Genomic DNA, 26264 nt, shown 5'->3' with positions numbered 1-26264 from the left:
TACAGCAGCAGGTTGTTGTATTGTTTTTTTTTTGGGGGGGGGGGGATAAAGGTTTTGCATAACTAAAGACTGACCATTGTTAGTGCCCCTGTCTGTTTCAATGGTTTTTCCTGTCCCTTCAACTGCCACTTCTGCTGGACGGAAAAAAAAACCCACTTGTTAGCTCTGGAACCCTCCCGATGAAACCCTGCTCTCCAGTGCTTTAGCCTATTTATCACCTTCCCAGCCCCCTTCTGGACACTCAAATACTTGGAATTGACTGGAGCATGATAAGTATTCTGGCTGGTCATCTGAATCTCCCTCTCTAAGCTGTGGAAGCTTCTGCCAGATGCAGGGGGAGGCAACCAGACTCTGTCTGAAACCATGAACAAACGATCACTACTCCCTTGATTACAGAAGGAGGCAAAGACTAAATTGACTTAGTATTCTGCACTAGGAGGGTGCTACACGTGCATTTACATATGGGTTCATTCTCTTTTGAGGTACCCATTACTTACACACAAGAGGAAGTTGTTTTAAGTACCTGCGGTTTACAGAACTAGAAGCTTCACAGGTATAATTTCCAACATATACAGTAGGTCCTTAGTGACTGGTCACTTGTGATCACACATTAAATATAAAAGGATAAAAGGGAGAACATCCAAAAACATGGATAGTAATATACACCTCCAAAACAAAGCAAATTATAGCATTTTCTGTGGACTTTATTAATGCCCATTTAAATGAAATCTGTATTTTATTAATGTTGGAAAATCTGATTTCTTACAACATAGCTAGAAAATCTAAAGACAAGCCTATTAGAATTAGCTATTTTGGCCCAATAATTTTATTTTGGGATAATGAGGAATTCTTAAACTGTATTCCAAGCTTATGATGTGTAGTCACTTTGGGGCACCTACTTGTATTTTGTGTGGGCTGGCGGATTCTAGGGACAGCTGTCTTTCTAAAATTATATGGTGCCAATTGTGTGGTTCCTTGTGGTAAAATATGGCCAGGAATTTGGAATTTGTCTCCTTATTTCTTTTTCATAGTATTCAGATAAAAAGATTAGAGTTTGTAATATAGAGTAGAACAAGTCCCAGGAGCTAGGTAGCTGAGAGAAATATGACGGCTACAGTTTCTAACCCCCTTCCTTTGAAAATGCTAGTTGACTGACTATTCGGCCTCGCTAACATGACCGCGGTTGTATGACCCGAAAACATTGTGCACCCACACTGCTGTCAAATTGGTTGCAGTGGCTGTGTCTGTGCAGCCACCGTGTTTCAACTGAAATAAACTGGAATGCCCAAGTGGGGATGTACAGAAAGTTTGTGGATCCATGTGCAGGCAAACATGACCTTCGCAGAGATGTAGGCTATAGTACACCCATGTGAACGAGGCCTTGTACTGATCTAATGATTTCACAGTAAGTATACAACTCCTCTCATTTCCGTAAAGAACTGGATAAATGATGTTTTAAGTTTAGGAAAACCCAAAAATTTAAATTATACTGCTGCTCATGTTCCTATAACCTGCCAAAGTAGATTTGATAAATGATACTTGATCATAAAGGTAAGTGGCATGACCTTGAATTTCCTGTTAAAGGGTGAAAATGTTCAATCACTGACTTCCCAAGCAACAAGGCATTGTCACCCTACTGATCTCGCATGCCTGAACATACCAACATAGTCGCTGCATTTAGAGTGGTTCAAAAGACTTTGTTATTTTGAAGAAAAAAAAACAAAAAACAATATGGCATACTTGCCTGCACTGTACAATGGTTTTGCACAGAGCAGCCCCGATCCTCTTCTTCTGGGGTCCTGCTGGGCAGGCTTTAAAGGGGTTGTAAAGTCTGAAGGTTTTTTATTTGTTTATTTTTTTTTAACTTTCGTGAAGGTAAAAAAAACCTTTAGTGTGCACCCCCACACAGCCCCCCTAATACTTACTTGAGCCTGATCTTTATCCAGCGCTGTGCACAAGAGCAGCAGCTCACCCAGTTTTCTCTCTCCTCATTGGCTGAGACACAGCAGTGAGAGCCATTGGCTCCTGCCCCCCTCCTCACTGGCTGTAATTGACAGCAACGGGAGTCAATGGATATCTCAGATGTGTCTCAGCCAATGAGGAGAAAAAGACTTGGGAGAACTGCTGCTCTTGTGCACATCATGGTTCGAGGTCAGGCTCAGGATAGAGCTGCGGGGGAGTGCACTCCTGAGTTTTTTGGGGTTTTTTTAACCTTCATGCAAAGAATGCATAAAAGTAAAAAAGCTTCAGCCTTTAGAATCGCTTTACCCTGCCCAGCATCAGTTGAGTGACAACAGGATGGAGATCGGCTTCAGGTTTCTCCAGTCTCTCCTCTTTTATATCAGATAATCTACATCAGGGGATTAGATGTTGAGAATGCTTGTAACCTTTTACCACTCGTGCTGATACTTGTTGGGTTTGAGAGGGTGAATACAGAAGTATTTTTTGTTTGTTTTTATAAAACCTAAAAAAAAAAAAAATTAAACAGGTTCTGACATTTATTCTGCCTTCACTGGCTACGTCGATGTTCCAGGTCAGTGAATCAGAAAGTACTGAAGTCAGAGGATCAGCATGGTTGTCGGGCAAAACTGGAATTTGCAGAAAACGTTCAGCAGCGGTAGCTCCATAGTGCTCTCAGTACAGAATACTTTCAACAAATATGTATTTGACTTCTGTTTTGAGCTGTTTGGAAGAATTTATCCTTCATGTTGTAATTTTTTTTTTTTCCCATCTTGGCGCTTTTGAAAACTCTTTTTTAATCTTGAGACGCTCCAGTCTAAGGCTTGGATCGCATTACTGTGTATCAGGAACATGTGCAAAGTCATGTGTGTTCCCGACATGCAGACGCACAGGTGTGCCAATAATTCTTAATGGTACCTCCACACATTGACAATCACCGATGCAAATCAGTGCAGTGCATTTTTAAAAATAAGAGTCAAGGACTTCTTTCCATGCACTTCTGCGGGTAGGGCAACCAATTGAAATGAATGGGCTGTCCTACATGCAGCCACACAGATGTGACCCAAGGACTCATTCACACATGAGGTTGAGGCATGGAAAAACCAGGCAGTTTTTACCAACCCCCAGTTGCTCCCACATTGGCTTCAGAGGCAGGAGCCAGGGTTGTACACGTGCTACTGCCGTGGCAGAAAGTATACCCCGCATTGACGCAGTAGATTCTGTCATGGTTGTTGATCCATTATAAGAGGACAGTGCTAAGTAATAACTGTATACCCTTTTCTTCCTTTTTTTTTTTTTTTTTTTTTTTTTGCTTTTTTTGTATCCATTAAAATGTTTCATTTGAACAACTCACTCGCTGGAGGAAATGTTCACTGTCCTGAATGACGAGCTGGCTGATTACAGTTGTCATGTAGCCATTCTTTATTTATACTTGCATACATTGCGCATTTGTCCATTAAATGTTGTACAGTTGTGGCTCCTATAATGTTGAATGGATGTTTCCCAACCGTCAGTTCAGTTTAAGTATTTAAAAATAAAAACATTTTTAAGTCCAGCAAATAGTGATTTCCAATGGTGAGTCATTGTTCTGTTTTTCTAAAACAGTCAATTTTTCCCCAGCTCTGTGCTGGCAGCTTTGGTCCCACGTCACTGCTAATACTCAGTCTGCTTGCTGGGCACACACTAATGATTAACACCTCATGTGCTCTGCCAGCCAGCAGTGACCTTAAAACTGAGATCGTCTGTCTTGATTGGTACCTTTTTTATAGTTCTGTAACTTTTTTGCCAGCTTGTGTAGTGGTACAATTATCAAGAGTCCTTAACTGACCTTTATCATTCGTAGACGTTTATATGTTATATCAACTGAAATTAAATGATTCTGTATAGATGTTTATGGAAGTCTTCGGAATTTGGAATTAGTGGTGACTTATGTGCAGTGTGTGTATATGTGTGTGTGTGTGTGTATGTATATATATATATATAAGTATGTATGTATGTGTGTATATGTGTGTGTATGTATGTGTGTGTGTGTGTGTGTATATATATATATATATATATATATATATATATATATATATATATATATATATATGTATATATATATATATGTCTATGTGCTTGTACACAGCCTTATAAGTAAACCTAAAGTCAAATTTACTTTTCTTTTTGATAGAGAATGGAAACCCCTGTCTCAAGTGTTTCCTTTTTTTTTTGTTTTTTGTTTTTTTGTTTTTTTTTTGTTTCTGCCAATGGGACTGTGTCCCATTGGCAGATTTCCCTTCATTTCCTATCTCTTAGATACAACAGGAAGTAAGAGGAAATCTCTTCTTAGACAGTTGTCTCTGGAACAAGTATCCTCATTGGAAGATTTCTCCTCTATTTTTGTTCTGGTAGCAACCTAAAATATTGGATTTTCCCTCACATTGAGTGGTGATGGTCAATGGGACAGACAGAAAAGGTGAACCTCTCCAGTTGGGATACAGACAGCATTAAAATGACAGGTTTTAACCCCTCATGACTCTAGACACTTTAAAGTGAATCTTTATTAAAATGTTAAGCGAAAGCCGTTTTAACAATCTTGCATAGATTGAAAAATTAAAAAGTACAGGAAGAACTGAAGAACTTGTGGAGAAAATGCTGCTTTAGGCTCTCTTTTAGCCATTTGTGTCAATGCGTAGGCATTTGGTCACATGACCTCTGCTGAAGTCTCCTCGGCAGTCTTTGTCTCCTCTTCCACAAAGATTGTATGACTAAAGCTGTCCATATATGTTTAATTTCAGTGCGTTCCTGTTGAATCCGCTTGAATTCAATCTGTGGGTGGTTCCATAAACTTGGATTTGAGGATTGAAGGAGTCTGGTGGAAAAATTGTTGACCAAACAGTGACTGCATCCAGTCAGCTGAGGTCACTGTTTGGGTGTTCTGACAGCTGCAGGCATTGGCTGTCAGAATTCCATAGCTGGCAAGGAAGAGTCGTTCATCTGCTCGCTTTAGCTGAACAGGCAAAAGAAATCTGAGTGTGTGGCCAGGTTAAGTGCTTAGAACTTCAGGCGTCTAGTTAGCACAGGGAGAAGCCTAGCATGGCATTGTCTCCAGGAAAAATTAGTTGCTACTACTATATTTTATCCTTCCTAACAAGCCTGTTAACTTAGGTTTATATTAAAATTTTAGCATTGATTCATTTTTACAAGGCAGTTCACATATGATGTCCAAAGTACAGAAACTCAAACCAGTCTGATTTTAGTTTACTGTATTTGGATCAGTGTAGAAGATACATGCTTACTGATGGATGCAGTGGAAACTAGTATTTATCTGGTGGATTCAATATTAAAATGTCATGGCCACTAAGGGTCTTTAGTGGAGAGAAGTGTTTTGCAGCTGGTATAATGAAGAGCCAGCAATTTCTGTGCTCTGTTCTGGATTTCCAAGGCGAACTGTTGTAACCCATTGACCACACAGGAGCCAACTTTTTTTACTGTATGAAAACACTCCTAAAGCCCTGTACACATGGGCTGAATATTGGCTGGTATCGGGCGGTTCAATAGAATCCAAGTGACATTCGGGCTATGTGTTCACCCGCTTGTGGAAAACTGGCATCCAATCGGTGCTGGCAGCCAATGGCTGCCAGCGCTGACCGGTGTTCTGGTAAGGAGGGAGCAGTCCTCCTGTCCGAACATAACAGCATGACTTTAGCACAGAGCTGCCACAGTTAACCCCTAACAGGCTCCTATAAGGTTCAACCTATACGGGGTTAACTGATCTTGCAACCCATTGTGATCTGCGGGATCAGCTTCAGCGGTTTGCAGCCTGTAAGGGGTTAACTGTGGCAGCTCTGGGCTAAAGTCGGCGATCTGCTTCTTCAGCCTGAAACCGGCACATGCTCAGTTGTTTCAGGGGAGATACATATCTTCACGGGTCGGGATTCTCATTTTACCACTACACCAGGGGCAGCTGTCACAGCCAGGAATCGGGGATCACCCCAATAACTGGCCAGGACCTTCACAGAGCCCAGAAGCTCTGCTGGCATCCTGCTTCTGCACCCCCTGTGATGGTGTCACCCGTTGCGACCCGCACCCCCCTAGGGACGCCACTTGCCTGGAGAATAGTGCATTGTATGGTAAAACAAAGAAAACTAGTTTTGTAACCCCATTCTTAGAACATCAAGCATACATCTAACACTTTGAAATTCCGGTGACATAAAAGATGGAGTTGAGCAATAATTTTTTTCTTTAGTTTCATTTCTGTTAATATGGAAGCAGAAATCACTGGTGCAATTCCCATTCTAATTTACTTGGAAATCCTTCTTTTTGGCATTTACATAATACTATTACTTGGGTTAATCAGATGAGAGAATAAAAGTAGAAGAGCCTGGATCATATTCATCTTAGAGACACTGCATAGAGGGCAAAGTTACAGTGTGCCTGCAAAGCCACTTGTTAACCCACTTATAATTGTCTAGCGTGTACTCCCTCGACGCTCCTTCCTCCATCACTGCCAGAGGCAATATACAGAACTTCTAAATATCGGGGACCTCCTCCCCTGTGACAGAGCTCAAGTCTAGTAGCCAATCAATAGGCCCAAGCAAGGTGAGTATAAGTGTGTTAGAGTGGTTCCTTTGCAGAGATACTGACAGTCTATCCTACATGGGCAAGATGGCAGTGTCTCTTAAGTGAAACTCTCCTATGTGGATAAAATAATGGTCTGTGGAGAAGTGTTAAAAACGGCAAGTATTTTGATAATGTAATTGCAGATTTTTACCTGCTTGTGTTCTGTGGGTCCTGAAATCTATTATCACACAAGTCATAAATTGTAATTTGAGAAAAATTGTAGAGTAGTCACATGAGCAGGTAATGTCATTGCTGTAGGTGTTCTTTTCTATGACTGTATATAGCCCAATGTTGTTATAGCTGAAAGAAACTGGATTTTAGATTTTTTTTTTTTTTTTTTTTCAGGTTTTGAAAATTATAGCTGTAAATCATACATAAATTTTAATTGATAAAATGAAGATATGCGCACCATAACATAAGATGACCGTTATCCCATATCTGTCATTTCATCAAGCTCAAATGATGATCTTACAGTATGTAGGATAGGAATAATCTTAAAGTGGTTGTAAACGCTCAAGGTTTTTTAACGTCACGCATTCTATGCATGAAGGTTAAAAAAAACCTTCTGTGCCCCCAGCCCCCTCAACACTTACTGAGCACAATTGCGATCTATAGATGTGTGCAACAGCCTCAGCTGTCCCAGGTCTCTGCCTTCTCATTGGCTGAGACAGCAAGCTGGAGCCATTGGCTCCTGCTGCTGTCAATCACAGCCAGTCAGCCAATGAGGAGAGAAAGGGGTGCTGTCAAGCCACGGCTCCATGTGTGAATGGACACACGGAGCAGCAGCTTGGGAACACGCCTGCTCTGGTGCCCCCATAGCAAGCTGCTTGCTATGGGGACACTTGACAGAAGGAACCAGGAGTGCCAGCAGGGGAGGATCTGGGCTGCTCTGTGCAAAACCACTGCATGGAGCAGGTAAGTACAACATGTTTGTTATCCCCCCCCAAAAAAAAAACTTTTAGTATCACTTTAAAGCTATCCCCTTTGAAACCTTGCTGGGCAAATGGTCCATCTGGCCATGTTGATGGAGAAGTGTGGGATATCAAGAAATAAATGTACGTACTCCCGTATATGGATGCCGCATTAGTCCCCGGCCAGCTCTAAAACCGAGCCTTGAGCTATCACATGACCACTGATCACTCAATTTTCACTAAACATAGAGTGGTGACAGTTAGTCACCACCTCTGATCTGCCCCTCCAGTGCTCACTGGAGAACTGGGCTGTGAAGGGGGTGAGAGTGGTTGGCTTTAGCTCACTGTTGGCTGAAGCTGGGTCACAGGATTGAAGAACTAAGTGGAATCTTGTGACCCAGAAGAGAAGTATGGGCAAAAATGCTTTTGCCATGCTTCTCTTTTTAAAGTTGTTGACCCTACCACTTTTCAGTTCAATGGTACAAAGAGCAGTGATGGCATAGTTCAGGAATACAGTTGCAAGAAAAAGTATGTGAACCCCTTGGGATTACGTGAAGTTTTGCATGAATTGGGCATAAAATGTGCTCTGAACGTCATCTAAGTCACAACAATAGAAGAACACAGTCTGCTGAACATAATACTACACAAACATTAGATGTTGCCATGGTTTAATTGCACATAACATGTAAACATTCACAGTGCAGGGAGGAAAAACTATGTGAACCTTTGGACTTAATAACTGGTTGACCCTCCTTTGGCAGCAATAACCTCAACCAAACGGTTCCTGTAGTTGCAGATCAGACCTGCACAACGATCTGGAGTAATTTTGGACCACTCCTCTTCACAAAACTGTTTCAGTGTAGCAATATTCTTGGGATGTCTGGTGTGAATCGCTCTCTTAAGGTCATGCCACAGCATTTCAATTGGGTTGAGGTCAGGACTCTGACTGGGCCACTCCAGAAGGCGTATTCTGTGCTGTTGCAGCCATTGTTTTGTTGAATTACTTGTATGCTTTGGGTCATTGTCCTGTTGCATCACCCATCCTCTGCGGAGCTTCAGTTGGCGGACAGATGGTCGTACGTTTTCCTGCAAAATGCCTTGATAAACTTTGGAATTCATTTTCCCATCAATGACAACAATCCGTCCAGGCCCTGAAGCAGCAAAGCAGCCCCAAACCATGATGCTCCCTCCGCCATGTTTTACAGTGGGGATGAGGTTTTGATGTTGGTGTGCTGTGCCTTTTTTTCTCCACACATAGTGTTGTGTGTTCTTCCCAAACAACTCAATCTTGGTTTCATCTGTCCACAGTATATTTTGCCAGTAGTGCTGTGGAACATCCAGGTGCTCTTTTGCAAACTTCAAACGTGCTGCAATATTCTTTTTGGACAGCAATGGCTTCCTCCGTGGTGTCCTCCCATGTACTCCATTCTTGTTTAATGTTTTCCTTATTGTAGATGTGTCAACAAAAAGGTTAGCATGTGCCAGAGATTTCTGTAGGTCTTTAGCTGACACCCTGGGATTCCTCTTTACTTCATGCAGCATTCTGCGCTGTGCTCTTGCAGTCATTTTTACAGGACGACCGCGCCTAGGGAGAGTAGCAACAGTGCTATACTTTCTCCATTTGTAGACAGTCTGTCTTACCGTGGACACATGAACATCAAGGCTTTTGGAGATACTTTTGTAACCATTTCCAGCTTCATGCAAGTCAACAATTCTTGATCGTAGGTCTTCTGAGAGCTCTTTTCTGCGAGGCATGGTTCACATCAGACAGTGCTTCTTGAAACCAGTAAACCCAAAACAGGTGTGTGTTTTTTAAGGGCAGGACAGCTGTCAGCAACACATCCAATATCATCACACTGATTGGAGTCAAGGTTGGCTCACTCCTGGCTCCAATTAGCTCTGGGAGAGGTCATTAAGCTAGGGCCTCACATACTTTTTCCTCCCTGCACTGTGAATGTTTACATGTTATGTACAATTAAACCATGGCAACATCTAATGTTTGTGTAGTATTATGTTCAGCAGACTGTGTTCTTCTATTGTTGTGACTTAGATGACGTTCAGAGCACATTTTATGCCCAATTCATGCAAAACTCCACGTAATCCCAAGGGGTTCACATACTTTTTCTTGCAACTGTATATAGCAATCACTGGCAGCAGAAATGAGAAATTCAAGTACTTTCTATGGGATACTGCACTTTGTACATCTTCACAGCTATTTGCACTGCCTATTAAGTAAGCTTGTTTGTCCTCTTTATCAGCACAGTGATAAGCATTGCATACAATAATTTCATCCACTTGAACTTGATTCAGTACCAGCTTGCATGTGCATTAGTACCTTTGGTTGAAAGTCTACATTTGGTAACTAGATTGTGTAACACATGGCTGCTGCATATTAAAATTACTAATTGTTTACTTTGCAATAGTAACTTGTGTATGTTGACTTGCTTCAAGTAAAAGGACTTTTTTTTTTTTTTTTTGGTTAATATACTATATATGTGACAAACATTGAGGACTAATAGCTGCTTCCTTTTAGAAGCTTCCCCTATTTTTGGCTGCTGCCCTTCCCGGACATGTTTGAAGGAAAGGATAATTTCAGCTACAAGATTAGAATACACTGACCATAATTAATCTGGCCACATATTTTGCATGTCAGAACATGGTTACTGAAACAGCTGTTGCCCCGGGGAACAGAGAAATGTTTTTGTAAACAGATCATATATACACTGGTGGGTATAGGAGAAGGATAGTAAACCCGTCTCTTGAAATTGCAAAGAATTCTGGGAAAATGCGGCTGAACAGCTGGAAATGACCTAGTAGTTTTAAAACCTATTTGCCTAACTTATTTTTGTCGTCTTGGTTTAAATTACTTGTAGGTTTTACAAAATGACAGTTGGGGTCAGATTGTGATGGGTGTGTTTATTTTCTTGCTTTTTTACAGCATTATTATATAACATAAACCATTGTACAACCCCCCCGCTTTCAATACAGATATGACAATCTTGTATATTTCAATAAAAGCCAAGTTTATTATAAAAGATCCACAGAGTATACAAATACATTACATACACAAAATGCTGTATCAATGTTATTACATAAACATGGCTAAAATGATTTAAACCCCATGTGTTCATAATATATGAAAAATTATAGTATGCCTGTCCTGGCTTAAATTGTCATAGGCATCAGGACAAAATCCAATACGTTTCGGAAAAGCTCCTTCAGGGGATAAAGCAGGGGTATGCCGTGTCTAGGAAGTAATCACATTAAGTATATCACATTATCCAGATAGTGCCAATATAGTATCAACACTCATTCATTTTACATAGTGCATGCTATGCTTACATAATAGATCCACAGCAACATATAAATAGTTAGTTGGATACAGATGGTTGCAAGAGTAGGGTTACCAACACACTGCTCTTACACCCCGGACCCGGATGAGGATACATCCCAGGGGCCAACACACATCCACTGGGGCTACCTGGTGTATGACAGAGAGAGAGCTAACCGGGTTCCACATCAATCACATGTGTGAAACATGAAGGTATGTTGGGTGAAAAAGGGGATGTAAAAGATCCATATACCCATAGGGAAAAAAAGAATTTCCCAATAAACCATCCCAATGAAAAATACATGGTGCAAAATAAATTATAGATATACACCCTTTGTAAAAGGGACAAGCAAGTGGTTGCCATCAATGGAAAAAGAAAAAGTGGTTGAGGACTGGTTGTAAAATCCCCTACAAGGAATATAGTATCCCATAAAAACCTCTCGGGTGAGAAGAAAAAGGTAATCTAGACATGGAAATAAATAAACATTTTTTTTTCCTAGGGATGCACTGATGACTGTATACCCGTGAAAATGCTCCCAATACTGGAAACCGATACTTTGCGGTGCGATTTGTGTTCATACAAACTGCACCGCAAAGATTAGCATGCGATTTGAAAAAGGAATGCGATTCCTGTCCAAATTGTATGTGGTTTCCCCACTGTTCCTGTGTGAACCCAGGCTTGTCATAGCCTGAGTTCACACAAGAGCAGTGTGGGAAACCTCCCTGCAGGGATCCCATGCTGAGAGGAGTGGGGATGTATACTGTGGAGGCAGATGCTCCATATTCTAAGCGGTAGGAGAGGGGAGAAAGCAGCTGGCATTTCAAATCCCTGCCACTTCTTTACTCTTCTTGCAGGGTTGACAGTTCTGGCTAGAGGGCTTTTGATTGGTCAGCACCGTCACACTGGACAGTGCTGACCAGTCAGATGCTGTCTAGCCCAAACTTTCATTACTGCAGGGAGAGGAGAGGGTGTGGGGATTTCAAATCCCCAGACCTGTGAAGCAGCTTTCTCTCCTCTCCTTGCAGCAAGGACAGTGTGGGCTAGATGGTATGTGATCCATCTCTTCCATGTGACAGTGCTGACCAATCAAATGCTCTCTAGCCCAAACTGTCAACCCTAAAAGGAGAGGAACGAATGTGGCAGGGATTTCATATCCCCACAAGCCCACTCTCCCACTTTCCACTGCGGAAAACCCTGCACTGCTCCTGAGTGAACTTCAGGTTATGACAGCCTGGGTTCACACGAGCAGTGGGCAAACCGCATGCAATTTGGACAGGAATCGCATTCCTGTTCAAATCGTATGCTATTCTTTGTGGTTCAATTTGCGTCTATACATTTTGTATTTCTACATCAGTGAGTGATGGTAGCACTGGTCAGAGAGAGTGCTATATGAGAAACTGCCCTGTTACCCATCTTGCGTGGGGTACAGCAGGTATCATTACATTGGCGTAAGCTGCACATTCATTAGTTGATTTTTGTACAAACATTCGTGAATGGAGTTTTCCAAATGAAAACCATATTTGATGTTAGAAATGTGTTCATATACATATAAAACCTGTTGTGCTTCCCTTTTTTAAAGATATATGAATCAACAAACGTGCAGTTGATAATCAAAATACATAGGGGTTGATTTACTAGAGGTAAATATACTGTGCACTGCAAGTGCAGTTGCTTTAGATCCAAGGGGGAGCTCTGAAATGAGGCAAAGCTCTGCTGGTTTCTTTCATCCAATCATGTGCAAGCAAAAATGCTGGGGTTTTTTGTTTTTTTTTTAATTTTACTTTCATGTTCCCCTCAGATCTAGAGCAACTGCACTTTCACAGCCTATTTGTCTTTAGTAAATCAACTCCATAATGTGTTAATAAATGTATATAATGGTGAACAAATCCATGAATAAAAATGCATTTATATAAAATAAGGGCCCACAATCCTAAACCTATATATTAATATAAATTAAATAAACTCCACAATAGTAAAAAAGGCCAGCAGATGGAGTGCTGACTGGAAATCACACATGGTCATTCTTGTGCTGCAACACCAAACACAGCCTCCTATCAGAGATATCAGACCTCTAATATAAAGGCATGCATGAGGACTACCCAGGGTAACTGGCTGGTGAACCTCCTAAGGCATCGTAACTCCTCAAAACATTATATATGGACCACTGATGTGAATGTACAATATGTATGTAAAACGATGCGTAAATTGACAACGCTCTATAAGTACCTATACTAAATAAATTGGAGAAAGGAAAAGGACAGGCTCATAGTACAATACTGTCACACATTTTTGTTATAAAATCCACCAATGTGTACTCACATGTTAGAGGTATGATATCCCTGGTAAGAGGCTGGTGTTGGCGCAAAGGAGTGATCACATGTGATTTCAAATCTGCACTCCATCTGCAGAAGACTTTTTCTATTGTGGCTTTTTTTTTTTTATTTTAATATTTGTTTGCTATTGTGGGCCATTATTTTATATGAATGCATTTTTATTCACTGATTTGTTCACCATTATATATTTATTGCTACATTGCATATTTTGGTTATTAACTATACTTTTGTTGGTTCCTATATATTTAAAAGGGAAGTGCAACAGGTTTTATGTTTATACACTTTTTCATTGTTTCCTATTCGGACAATTACGGAGTTCAGCTTCTGTACAATTTTTTTTAATTTTTATTTTAGTTATCCTTACCTAGAAAAGTGTGTGTGTGTGTGTGTGTGTATATGTATGTATGTATGTGTGTGTGTATATATATATGTATATATATTATGTGTGTGTGTGTATATGTATATTATTTAGCAATTAGCTCATCAGGGAAATATTTTCCATTCTGTTCCTTCAAAAAATTTTCATCATTGTGATCAAAACAAAAGTCTATTTGACCTCACTAATGATTGGAAAATCAAACAAATGTTCTTAAAATAAGAATATTCAAATAAAATCTTACTAGTGTATGGCCAGATTTAAAGCCTCACTCCAGGACCAATGATAAAGCCCTGAATGAACCATCAAAGGAAAGTCTGTGGCCCCACTACCAATCAGAAAATTGAGCAAACAATTTTTTTCAAATTACATTCTGCTGGCATATGACCAGCTTTAGCCAGTGGTTATCACTATTGATCTGTTGATTTATATGGTCGGATATAAAGCAAAGTGACAACCTATTCCAAATGGATCCATCGTTCAAGAAACAAATCATGCAGTGTGAAAGTATTGAAGGCTTGTTCATACCAGATGCTTTCTAGTGTGTTTTTCAACTGAATCCAGAATGCATGCACACTGTTTGTCATGTATTCCAATGGCTCTAGTTTACACCACCGTGGTAGTTCCAGTGCTATCAACAAAAGTACAACCTGCTGCATTTTCTTCATCCTAAATGTGTGCATTACATTTATAATACCTATTTTTTTTCATAAACATTTCCTACATGGTACCCCCATAATTCGGGGTTTGCAGAATATAACTGTCTTTCTAATGAGAATATTGTGATTGTTGTTTTTTTTTTTTTTTTTTTTGGTTGGCTGAAACTCCATAGGATGTTGTAAGAGCAGAAGACTGGATGTGGAATGTGTCCCGTTATATAATCTGGCCATAGATGCCTTAAATTTCATCTGGTTCCAGCCAAATCAGATGATATTCAAACTGAGGTTGATCCTGCAACACCTGGCAGCACAAATGTCAATTTAAAAATTGACTGCGCCGGGTGGAAAATTTATGGCTGAACAGTGACTGCATCCTCTCAGATGCAGTCACTGTTTTGCAGCATTACTGTGTATAGTGAGCCACTGGTGCTAAATACAATAGTCATCGGTGGAGGTTGCTTTGTCAGTGCTGCTTAGCATGGGTGGGGTAATCAAGCCATGTAAGGCTAGCTTTACACAATTTAGTGTGTGCATTTGCACGTGTGTGTTCTGAATAGGTAAAACTACAGGCTGTGTACAGCTTAGTAGTAAACTGTTGTAATTAACTGATTTAAATGCACCCTTGTTGGCTGCTCTAAGCTTTTTGTGTTCTTGTCTTCTCCTGCAGGTGTGTGCCATTATTGGAGGAACATTTACTGTAGCTGGAATATTGGACTCTTGTATTTTCACTGCCTCTGAAGCCTGGAAGAAGATCCAGCTTGGGAAAATGCAGTAGCAACTATTTGAATTCCTGACATCATCCAAACCGCATGAGGAAGAGTGGAAAACCTTAAGAGTATTGACTCATTAGGAAATTGCTATTTTTATTCTTTTAACAAAGAAATATTGGATAGTTCATGACAAGACTTTGCTATGGGGGCATTTTAGGATTTCTAGCAATTATCTAAAGAGTATAAGTACATATCTTGTATGTTCAAAAGTAACCACACTCCTGGGAAATTTTAGGTGGGACCCAGCTTTAATATGATGCTAAGTAAGCTATTTTGCATACTTAAAGCAGTAAATCTCTTGTAAAATTATTAAGGACTAGTTGCGTCCATAGTAGTCTGTTCCTGCTTATGATGTAATTGGTTCCTTTCCAAGTAGTAGGCTTTATATTTATATCAGCTTTCACAAAATATCCTTTCCTAAAATCTTAAATGTATCAAGCGATCATGTTAAAGGGGAACTCCAGTCATTTGTGTGCTTAGTCTTTAGGTCTTTCATTACCTCTGAAGCTGCTACAACTAGAAATTTGAGACTGACATTTCAGTTGTCAGTTGCCCTAGAAAACTGATACCTAAAACTATAGAAGCTTTCTTACCCTTTCCTGCAAGCACACCTGATTCATTAAATAAGACTGCTTTACCTGCAAGTGGGCGACTGCTCTGCTTTTCGGGGTTATCTCAACAGCCAGTGCAGACACTCCTAATGCCCACCTGCTTTTATGTAAAGTTGTTGCATTTGTGTGGAGTTCTCCTTAAACAACCTAAGTGAGAAGTCTCAGATCAAAGCTGCTGAGGTCTGGTCTACATGCTGATTCCAGAGCAGTGACACTAAGTCTGTTTTACTGAACCTAATACACAGCCTGGGAGCTGAGAATGAGCTGAGGAGCTGAGGCTTCTTACTCAGATACTTTGCTTTGTAGTATATTCCCTATGACCCCGTCTAGTTCTTCTACGTCCACCTAATCACACTTTTTTTTTCAGTCCTATGGGAGATCTGCTATTTGTTACTTTTCTACTACATATGGAGACTTGGAAAGTTTGAACAGAGTAACTGAATAGTTGTCTCCACTATGTGTAGGAAGAGGTACTCATTACACTTGAATGAACTGTAGTTGTGAAACCTTGGATGAAGTTAATCCAGGCTGTATGGTGTCTAGTGCCTTACCACCTGGATTCCAAAGCACTTTACACTTCACAAACCTTTCCTTGCAGACACAATAATTTGTGCCCTTTTAATGGACCAGGGTCTCTTGGCTTGTAATACAGGTGTATATATATATATATATATATATATATATATATACTGTACATCAGCTTGTTATAGTAAGGGAGTTTGTATTCTAGTAAATCTATGCACACCCTATTGAAACAGTAACCATATCTTTAAACATTACGTTGCTTGCTGTTCATATGTGTTTTTTTGGGGGGGGTTTTGAGGTTTTTTTTTGTTTTTTTTTACATACTTGGAATATAGTTACACATTTTGGGATTGCATGGTCAAAAGCCAGAGTGCCAAAAATTAAGTTCAGAATGAACTAATCTGCATGTAGAATGTTTGGATGGAACACCTGGAGATAGTTTCCTTCTGCTTTATCTAACTCCATAGAGATCAGTGTTTTTCTACATCACGATAGTCCTTCTCCTTGCTCGTAGATGTTAAATTGTTACTAAACCCACATCAGTACAATCAGTCTGTATATGCAGTAAAGCATGCTTGTTATACTCACTGTGGAACCTAAGGGGTTAATCCTCTGCATTGTGTAAAAATGCTATTTGATCCCAACTTCTCTAATCCTCCCCTTCTTCCAGTGCCCCCCCCCCCCTTATCTTCTAATAAGACATATGTGTGGAGGCATTGCACATGCTCAGTTTGGTGTGTATTGCTAGAGAGGGTTTTTGTTTATTTCCTGGGAGGGTGCATGCGATCAGCACAGGGCCAATCAGCACAGGGCCAATCAGCACTGTCCATACAGAGATCAGTGGTTCTACACCCTCCTAGAGCAGAAAGCTTTATCCAGTGCTCTGCTGAACACTGATAGAAGTCACAAGACTGTTTATATTTACTAAAATAATTGCATTTCTGTGTACTGTGGGAGACCAGAAATAGTGAATGCAGAGCCCTGGGTTTAGTAACACTTTAACTAGAGCTTAGGAAAAAGTGACTTCAGCAATCCAGTCTGCAGTACATTTTATATCTGAACTCTGAGATCGAATCCTATTCTTTAGAGAGTGTTGTCCTAGGTGACTGAAATTGTATTTGTTTTGATGCCTTCTGCTCTGTAGAACTTGGGTTGGAAGAAAATAAATATGAAAAAAACTTCACTTATAAGGCATGGCTTTATCAGCAGGGGCAGACATAACAACCTTTTATGAAAAGTGTGCAGCTGCATAAGGACCATTTGGGAGATAGGGACCCATTTATACTCTGTGAGTCGGAATGATGCTGTGATCCATGTGCACTGTCTTGTGGAGCTTGACACTGCTCACTTCTATCTAGATGTCAATCGAAAAAAGGGAATAAGTGTTTTTACTTTACCAGCTGCTGAAGTAGGTAGGTGACTTTGTCTGCCACTCTGCATCAGTATATGGTGCCTGTAGGTAGTCCAATAAAGAATGCAACATTTGTTACTGGAATGATATTAAGGACTAAGGTGCATGGGTGATTCCAGCTACTAAATGTAGTTAAAGGAAGAATTGTAGGGTGCACATATCTGCAGCATTGTATTTACCCACATCTAGATATCATTGTGCTCTTATTTAGCAGTCTAGGCCTTGCATTTTAGGACAGAAGATTCACCGATACCATTGGTCACCTAAGTCAGATTTATTTACTATAGCTGGAAAGTGCAAAATCAGGCTCACTTCTGCATAGATACCAATCAGCTTCTAACCTCAGCTTGTTCAATTAAGCTTTGACAAAACAATCTGGAAGCTGATTGGTTTCTATGCAGAAGTGAGCCTGATTTTGCACTCTCTGGCTTTAGTGAAGAAACACAGGGGTTTATTTACTAAACAGCCTCTAATAGTGGATGATGATTTCCAAACATCCAGGAGGTTGCAGATCTGCATTAAAACATATGTAGCCCCCAAAACAAAAATGTATATTGCAGCTTGCCAGGTCATAGATGTGATTAGTGCATTTTATTTGTGCAGGACTATTTTCTTTATTTTTAGCTGGTAATCCTGTAAATGACACCCTTCCTGTCTCTTTATGTCTACACTTTTTTTTTTTCCACTATATTTATGGTGGCAGCAACGGCTATCACACAGGCTTGACTTCAAACATGTCTGCCTTTTTTCACAGCCAGATATAATTGATTAATGGGACTAGTAGTTTAGACAAAATAAGATTCTGTATACTATCTTTTAAGTCCCAAAGAAGTGACAAGGACCATTGCTGCAAATATTTGTAGCTTGAAATGTGAAAAGTAATGCAGCCGCCACATGTTCTTTACAGCTACCCCAAACATGGTTAAAGCAGCCCATATTTATCAAACTTTAGACACACACTGGGGGGAGATTTACTAAAACTGGTGAACACATAATCTGGTACTGCTGTGTATAGTAACTAATCTGCTTCTAACTTCAGCTTGTTCAATCAAGCTTTGACCGTAAGCCTTGGTTCACACTGGATCCAACTTTGAAATCACAGGACTTCCCTTAAAATCGCATGATTTCAAAGTTGAACGTCATTGCGACTTCAAGTGTGACATGGAAGACATCTGTGTAACTTAATGCACAGATGTTTATGAAAGTCGCACATGAAATAGAAAAAATAGTGCAGGGACTACTTTCAAAATCGGTGTGACTCTGACAGAGTCTGAGTTGCATTGTTTTGAATGGTTCCATTGCAGACCATGTAATTGAATTAAACTGTCATATCGCATGAGAAGTCGCACCGGTGTGAAGCAGGGCTAAAACCTAGAAAGAGATTGGTTACTGTGCACAGCTGCACCAGATTCTGTGTGCTTCAGTTTTAGTAAATCTCCCCCAGTGTCTCACCTGGGACATTGTAAAGCATGATCAGTTATGGCTTCTAGTCATAGGGTTGTACAAACAAACCGTACCTGGGGTATTCTGAGCACCATTGCATTCATTCATTTTGGAAATTGTTTGCCCACCAAACAGGATATCTCTGGGAGAAAAAAGAATCAGAAATTTCTGACACTTCTGTAAGTGCTGCATGCACCTCTGCTGTACCATGTGTGCATTCAAAATTAAGAAAAGGGTTGGTGGCTTCTAGCAGAGAGATGTTACCTTTCTGGTGAATCAAATAAGTCGGCACAAGGAGATTCCCAGCCTTTGTCATTTTAGAGAGTACACTTCAGCCTAGCATCTAACATGCTTCTAGTGCTTATGTATACATTTTTTTGTCGGACATTTTCCATGGCAGGTCAGTAGATCTGAAAAAGATCTGCAGAATCAACTTAGAAGGAAAGAGAAACCTAAGAGCACATTACAGTCTGCTGAACTCCAGGGACACAAACTCTAAACTTTTATATATTCCTCAATAGCCACAAGGGATATAAATATATTGTGTGTGCACCAGATGCCTTTGCAAACCAAGAGAATACTAATATATAGGTAGCAGTGACATCATCAGCCTGTACACCAAATAGAATTGTGGGAGGGGCACAGCAGGCTCCACCCACTACAGGTTGCCTGCAAAATACTATGGGTGGGGCGGATATAAGACCAAAAATGAAGGTCAGCATTGACCGGTCTTTTTATACAGAAAGCGTCTGCATAAGGCAATAGTTGCATTTTGGTTTGCTGCACAGATATGGAAGTAATGCACAAAACATACCCAAGATTTAAGTAGGAATAGACATGCCTTGTGTATTCTAGACCATATTTGATTATCCCATAGTTTATAAATATAAGCAGTACACTACAAACTGTACAATGCAGAGTAAGGTTTCTCAACCAGGGATCTCCTGAGGTTGCCAGGGGTTCCTTGAACAAAAAAGATTTCTGCCTCTCAGATGAGTAACCACTGACACCAATGATCTTTTTAGCTAGCTGTATGGGGGGATTCTTCCCAGTGAACACAAATGTAAGAAGCATTCTTCCCACTGACCATCACAATAATGTACTGTGAGCTGTTAATATAATTAACAGGGGTTCCCTAAAGATAAAGTTATTTCAATGGTTCCTTCATGTAAAAAAGGCTGAGAAAGGCCAGTGTAGAGAAATCACACATAATATAAGAAAAATTAATGTAGGTGCTGAAATCGGTCAGGAAAGACTGAGGGGTTGATTTACTAAAACTAGAGTGCAAAATCTGGTGCAGCTCTGCATGGTAGCCATTCGGCTTCTAACTTCAGCTTGTTCAATTAAGCTTTGATAATAAAACCTGGAGGCTGATTGGTTTCTATGCAGAGCTGCACCACATTTTGCACTCCAGTTTTAGTAAATCAACCCCCTAGTATATATCTTAAAAATACTTTTAGAAGACTATCCTTTATAAGATCTTAAAATGTTTATTGAAGGTTCATTGAAAGTCAACGTGTTTTATCCAGTTCATCAAGGCTGATAACACATATAATTATATATTGATTTAAAACCAATTATGCATCTTCTTAAACCTGATAAACGTTGTTTGATAAACAAATACGGACACTGTTGAAAGTATACTTCAGTATAGTGAATACTTAAAGCAGAGTTCCACCCTTTTTTTTTTCATGATCCTTGCCATACAATGCCCACCCGCAGAACACTCTGTAATTGGATTTTTTTTCTCCTAAATACGTTTTTCTGCATTCTGTATTCTGCACTTCCGGCCACCTAGGTGATTTTGACATTTGGCGATTCTCTAGGACTCTTGGGATATCGGCATCCTCTATCCCAAGAATCTTTGGGAAGCCTAATGGTGAAATCACACGGTATTTCTTGACCAGAGGTGACGTTATCTGGAGAATTGATTTGACCAGTTGCCATAACAATAGGGTGGGAACTTCCACCGACACAGCCATTCTTATGGCAACCTATAAACCACACAGTGCAGTGCGCTTACAGCGTAGGCACGAGATCAGGAGGTGCATGCTGGTTACCCAACTGCACTGAATCCCAGAAGAAAGTAGGAGCTGGCTTCAGATGCCCATAGTAGTAATGGCCACTGCCTGTCTGCCAGGATCCTGCTGAGGAATGTCATATTCCTTAGTTTACACTTCCAAACATTGTTCTAATTATATAGTAAAATTGAAGATTACGGTGGTGCTTTTTGTAGAATATTGCCAAGGAGACTGAACTTCTGCTTTAAGTGCTAAGGTGGACATGAATATTATTATTACGACCAGCTAATCGCTTCCTTTTCCTGCCAATTTGGCCAGACCAATTGACATTCCTGAAGTATGTGTTATTGCCCTGGGCAGGGCTAAAGAATTTATAACAATTAAATACAGTCAAATAACTAACTTTCTGTCACATAAGTGGAACTGGTACAATAGATGATACCTCAACCTCTATACTAGCAGCGGTTTTTTTTTTTGTTTTTTTGTTCATGGTATTGGTAAATTTGCACCATTTTGAATCCAGTGACTGTTGCTGACTAAGTGCCAATACAGGCTTGATGTAAGAGGTGTATGCATTTTCCTATTTAACATGTATTTGGGTTCTCACGGTTTTATTGTTGAACTTAGTATTGTAGAGGTCTGTTACCATACTGGAAATAACCATTCCTGACAAGTATTTGGATGAAGTTACAATGTAGTATACAATATTTGTGCTATTCTGTGTTGTGGTTTTTAAACCTTTTTTTTTCTACTTTTTAAAACTGGCATTAGCAGCACTTTATAAGATGATCGGTCACAGCATCGTCTTTCCATAGAAACAAGGGCTATCCTCAGTAACTGCCAATTTATTCTGGACTGGCCATAGAAGGCATCCCAAGTGCATCCTATCGGCAGTATATCCAAGGATTAGACTGAGATTGTTGTTATTGTAGCTGTATTCTATATTAGGGGTCAGCTTGCTGCTAGTCAGATGTTGCTATCTATAGCCCCGTTGTATTTGATTACATATCTAAAAGAGGCAGGCGACTCTAGGGTTCATATTTACTAAACAGCCATGTTGCAGACACCTGCCAACACTACAGGATGACCCACCACCTCAATTGAATGAGCTCAGCTTGTCACATAGCATTCCACCCTCCGGAAGCCAAGTATAACTTGTTAAGAGCAAACAGAGCTTAGCCTGTCTTTCAGCAAGTCTGTCATAACTGCCAAAAATGGCGCATTACATAAATAAGATAGCAAGTGCCCTGCGGTATGAAGTCATTTGGGATGTTTTGTGCCAACAGTATCTAATGTTTAAGTGTAATTTTATCAATCATTTTTCATAGCAAACCCCATCTTACTAACTGGTAATTGTTGCTGCTAAGGGTTTTCTTTTTACATTTAACTAAATGTAGAATTTAGTTAATCATGCACTATAAGTGAGCGAAATGCTAAGAGCAACTCTTCCATCTTTTTTTTTGCATATGATGATAAAACGGTAGCTGTGTGTTTATCAACATATGTAATTAACTTTTATTTGTAGAAGTGAGGCAAGGTACAACATGGTGGTTTACATTATCATTGATAAAGTGTTGCTTATTTAAGTAACCAGAATCAGGGCCGGCGCTATCACTAGGCGAACTAGGCAGCCACCTAGGGTGCACTGCCACCTAGAACACAGCCACGGCCACTGCTTTTCCTACTCTCCGCCTTCCCCCCCCCTTTTTTTTTTTTTTTTTTTTTCTTTTTCCGCGCTTGCTGAGAATTGTATCATATAGTTTGTTTTTCACCTCTGCTTTTATGTTCACTTTGATTTTTCTACTTTAACTGAATTGTTGCACAAAATGTCATGCTGATATCTGTAGTCTGCCTAGCCACTGCTATGCCTGTAAGTAGTGGGATACAGCAGTGTGCTTGCTTATTATATTGGTCTTTTAATACTGCACTTAGTGGTGCCTCCCCGTCGTGTTTTTTTTTTTTTGTCTTCCACAAACAGGGTTGGTATACTCTGATAATGATTGCCACTGATGTTGTTTTTTATTAAACTTATGGAAAGAATTTTGAAGTTTCTTTTTTGGGGGGGTTGGGAGGTAGCTGGTCTTGCTGCGGTGCAAAATGGCCTAGCACCAGCCCTGGCAGGAATACAGTAAAGGTGTGTGTATATATAGTTTATTAGAACATGACACATATGTTTATGTCCTATTTAAAGCTGAACTCTATATGCAGATGAAATACATATTTGGGGGCTATTTTACCTACCAATGGATTTGTATTTGGCCATCTAATTTAGAGATTTAAACAGTGCTGTCACACAGCCTAACCAGGTAGATGACACTTTTTACAATTAAGGAATATAGTAGTGTCCTATCTCGCCCCGAGCCTGTTGACTGGACAGCACAAACACGGCAGGAGTACCGGAGATCAGTCTGCTCACTTCTCTACTCAGCAATGTGTTTTGTGAACATATTTACATGCACACATACAGTTCTGCCACCCCCCCCCCCTTTCCAAGTGCTGCTGTTTAGGGGTTTCCTAGGTCCCCGGGTCAAATCATGGTACTTAAGCATGCTGCTTTACAGAAAAATAATGAGTTCCTTATTAATATCAACTGCATTAAATTGTGTTTTTATATCTCCCTGAATTCCGTTTATTTGTGAGCTTATCACAAGATGTGAACTATAGTGCGCTATAATTGTACCTTGTTGCAGGAGATCTAGTGCGTATGAAAATGTTGTGTGATTTGCTATACCTATCTGCCCGTAAAACAGAGATAGATAATTGGCATCATGTGCAGAGATTTCACCCACCAGGCACTGAATGAGTGTGTATGTTGGATAAATAGGATTGTCTACAGTGCCTCTAAAAAAAAGTATTCATACCCCTTGAAATTTTCCACATTTTGTCATGTTACAGCCAAAAACATAAATGTATTTTATTGGGATTTTATGTGATAGACCAACACAAAGTGGCACATAATTGTGAAGTGGAAGTAAAATGATAAATAGTTTTCATAATTTTTTACAAATAAATGTAAAAAGTGTGGCGTGTATTGTATTCAGCCCCCCCGAGTCAATACTTTGTAGAACCACCTTTTGCTGCAATTACAGCTGCAAATCTTTTTGGGGATGTCTCTACCAGCTTTGCACTTCTAGAGAGGGACATTTTTGCCCATTCTTTGCAAAACAGCTCAGATTGGATGGAGAGCATCTGTGAACAGCAATTTTCAAGTCTTGCCACAGATTCTCAATTGAATTTAGGTCTGAATTTTGACTGGGCCATTCTAACACATGAATATGCTTTGATCTAAACCATTCCATTGTAGCTCTGGTTGTTTGTTTAGGGTCTTTGTCCTGCTGGAAGGTGAACCTCCTCCCCAGCCTCAGGTCTTTTGCAGACTCTAACAGGTTTTCATCTAAGATTGCCCTGTATTTGGCTCCATCCATCTTCCCATCAACTCTGACCAGCTTCCCTGTCCCTGCTGAAGAAGAGCATCCCTACAACATGATGCTGCCACCACCATGTTTCACAGTGGGGATGGTGTGTTCAGGATAATTTGCAGTGTTAGTTTTTCACCACACATAGCGTTTTGCTTTTAGGCCAAAAAGTTCGATTTTGGTCTCATCTGACCAGAGCACCTTCTTCCACGTTTGCTGTGTCCCCCACATGGCTTCTTGCAAAGTACAAATAGGACTTCTTATGGCTTTCTTTCAACATTGGCTTTCTTCTTGCCACTCTTGCATAAAGGCCAGATGGAGTGCACAACTAATAGATGTCCTGTGGACAGATTCTCCTGCCTGAGCTGTGGATCTCTGCAGCTCCTCCAGAGTTACCATGGGCCTTCTGGCTGCCTATCTGATTAGTGCTCTCCTTGCTCGGCCTGTCCGTTTAGGTTTACAGCCATGTCTTGGTAGGTTTGCAGTTGTTCCATACTCTATTTTCAGATGATGGATTGTGTGTAAACGCTCTGTGAGATGTTCTAAGCTTGGGATATTTTTTTTTTTTTATAACCGAACCCTGCTTTAAACTTCTCCACAGCTTCATCCCTCACCTGTCTGATGTGTCCCTTGGCCTTAATGATGCTGTTTGTTCACTAATGTTCTCTAACAAACCTCTGAGGGCTTCACAGAACAGCTGTATTTATACTGAGATTAAATTACACACAGGTGGACTTCTATTCACTAATTAGCTGACTTCTGAAGGCTCCACTAGATTTTAGTAGGGGGTATCAGAGTAAAGGGGTCTGAATACAAATGCAAAACGTTTGTGTTGGTCTATCACATAACATCCTAATAAAATAAATTTACATTTTTGGTTGTAACATGGCAAAATGTGCAACATTTCAAGAGGTATGAATACTTTTTTCAAGGTACTGTAAGTGTTCAATCATATCTTTACTTGTAAGGTTAATTTGAACACTGAATCTCTGCCCATTTAGATTCTATATTTTTTTTTTTTTTTTTTTTATTTTTTAAAGAAACCCTTTTGGAGACCTCACATATAGTATTTTCTAATACATTCTCATTCTGCTCTTTTTGAGAACTGGAATAAACCATGTGTAATTTTTTGTTCTCTGAAGTGAGGTTATGCTAGGTATTACATATGGGAAGGACTGCTGTGAACATTCTATGCCCTGGTTACATGTTGTTCGGTTACTCAACACTACAGGACTGTGCTGTATGCCCTCTTAGAGGGGTTTGCAAGAAAAAAAACCTGGTGCACATGGTAAGTTTTTTTTGAGGTGCTCGCGAGGAAGTCTCTGTACTAACAATGCTGTTAATACAGCAATCTCTCTGCTGAGCTATGGTCTTCAGACAGGGGGCCACCCTGCCTAAACACACCGGTCAGCGCTCGCAACTATTGGCTGAGAGTGCTGATCGGATGCCAATCAGCTGTTGTTTTTCAACATGCTTGTTTGATAGAAATTGGTCCTGAGATCGGACGAGGATTGAACAAGGACCTGTACACATGGGCTGAATGCCGGCCAATATCTACTGGACCAGTTGATTTCAGCCGATATTCAGCCCGTGTGTACAGGGCTAAAGAATTTCCACCTTCACTTGTCAATGTTTGACACAATTATATCATGGAGCTCCAATGTGAATTCCTAATACATTACCAGTTCTGGCCAGTGTTCTGGCCAGTGTACCAGTTCTGGCTCCCAGCTTTAGACAAATGTCGGTGGTACAAGAGGGGTAACCACCTTTGTTACTACTAAGAACTCCATTAATGAGGGTCTGGGGCACAGCAACCAATCAAATTTTTTTTATTACCGTCTTCTGTATGTCTAAGGTCACATGGTGGCCAAGGGGGCAGCACAGATTTTTTG

At 40.2% G+C, this 26264-nt stretch overlaps 1 protein-coding gene across 1 annotated transcript in view; it reads left to right on the top strand.

Moving 5' to 3' along the window:
• ERGIC1 (endoplasmic reticulum-golgi intermediate compartment 1) overlaps window positions 1-15254 on the top strand; it is a 138865-nt gene extending 123611 nt beyond the window's left edge. Inside the window, exon 10 of the mRNA XM_089687392.1 lies at window positions 14843-15254. Within this exon, the coding sequence (XP_089543518.1) occupies window positions 14843-14950 (108 nt within the window). The 3' untranslated portion in view covers window positions 14951-15254. The remainder of the gene's footprint in view (window positions 1-14842) is intronic.
• Window positions 15255-26264: the final 11010 nt, after the last annotated feature.

Source organism: Staurois parvus, unplaced genomic scaffold (genome assembly GCF_062004578.1).
Source record: "Staurois parvus isolate SC_StPar_1 unplaced genomic scaffold, SC_StPar_1.0 ptg000424l, whole genome shotgun sequence".
Classification (NCBI taxonomy): Eukaryota; Metazoa; Chordata; class Amphibia; order Anura; family Ranidae; genus Staurois; species Staurois parvus.
Note: the sequence above shows the minus strand (reverse complement) of the source record. Positions and strands in the feature narration are given on the sequence as shown.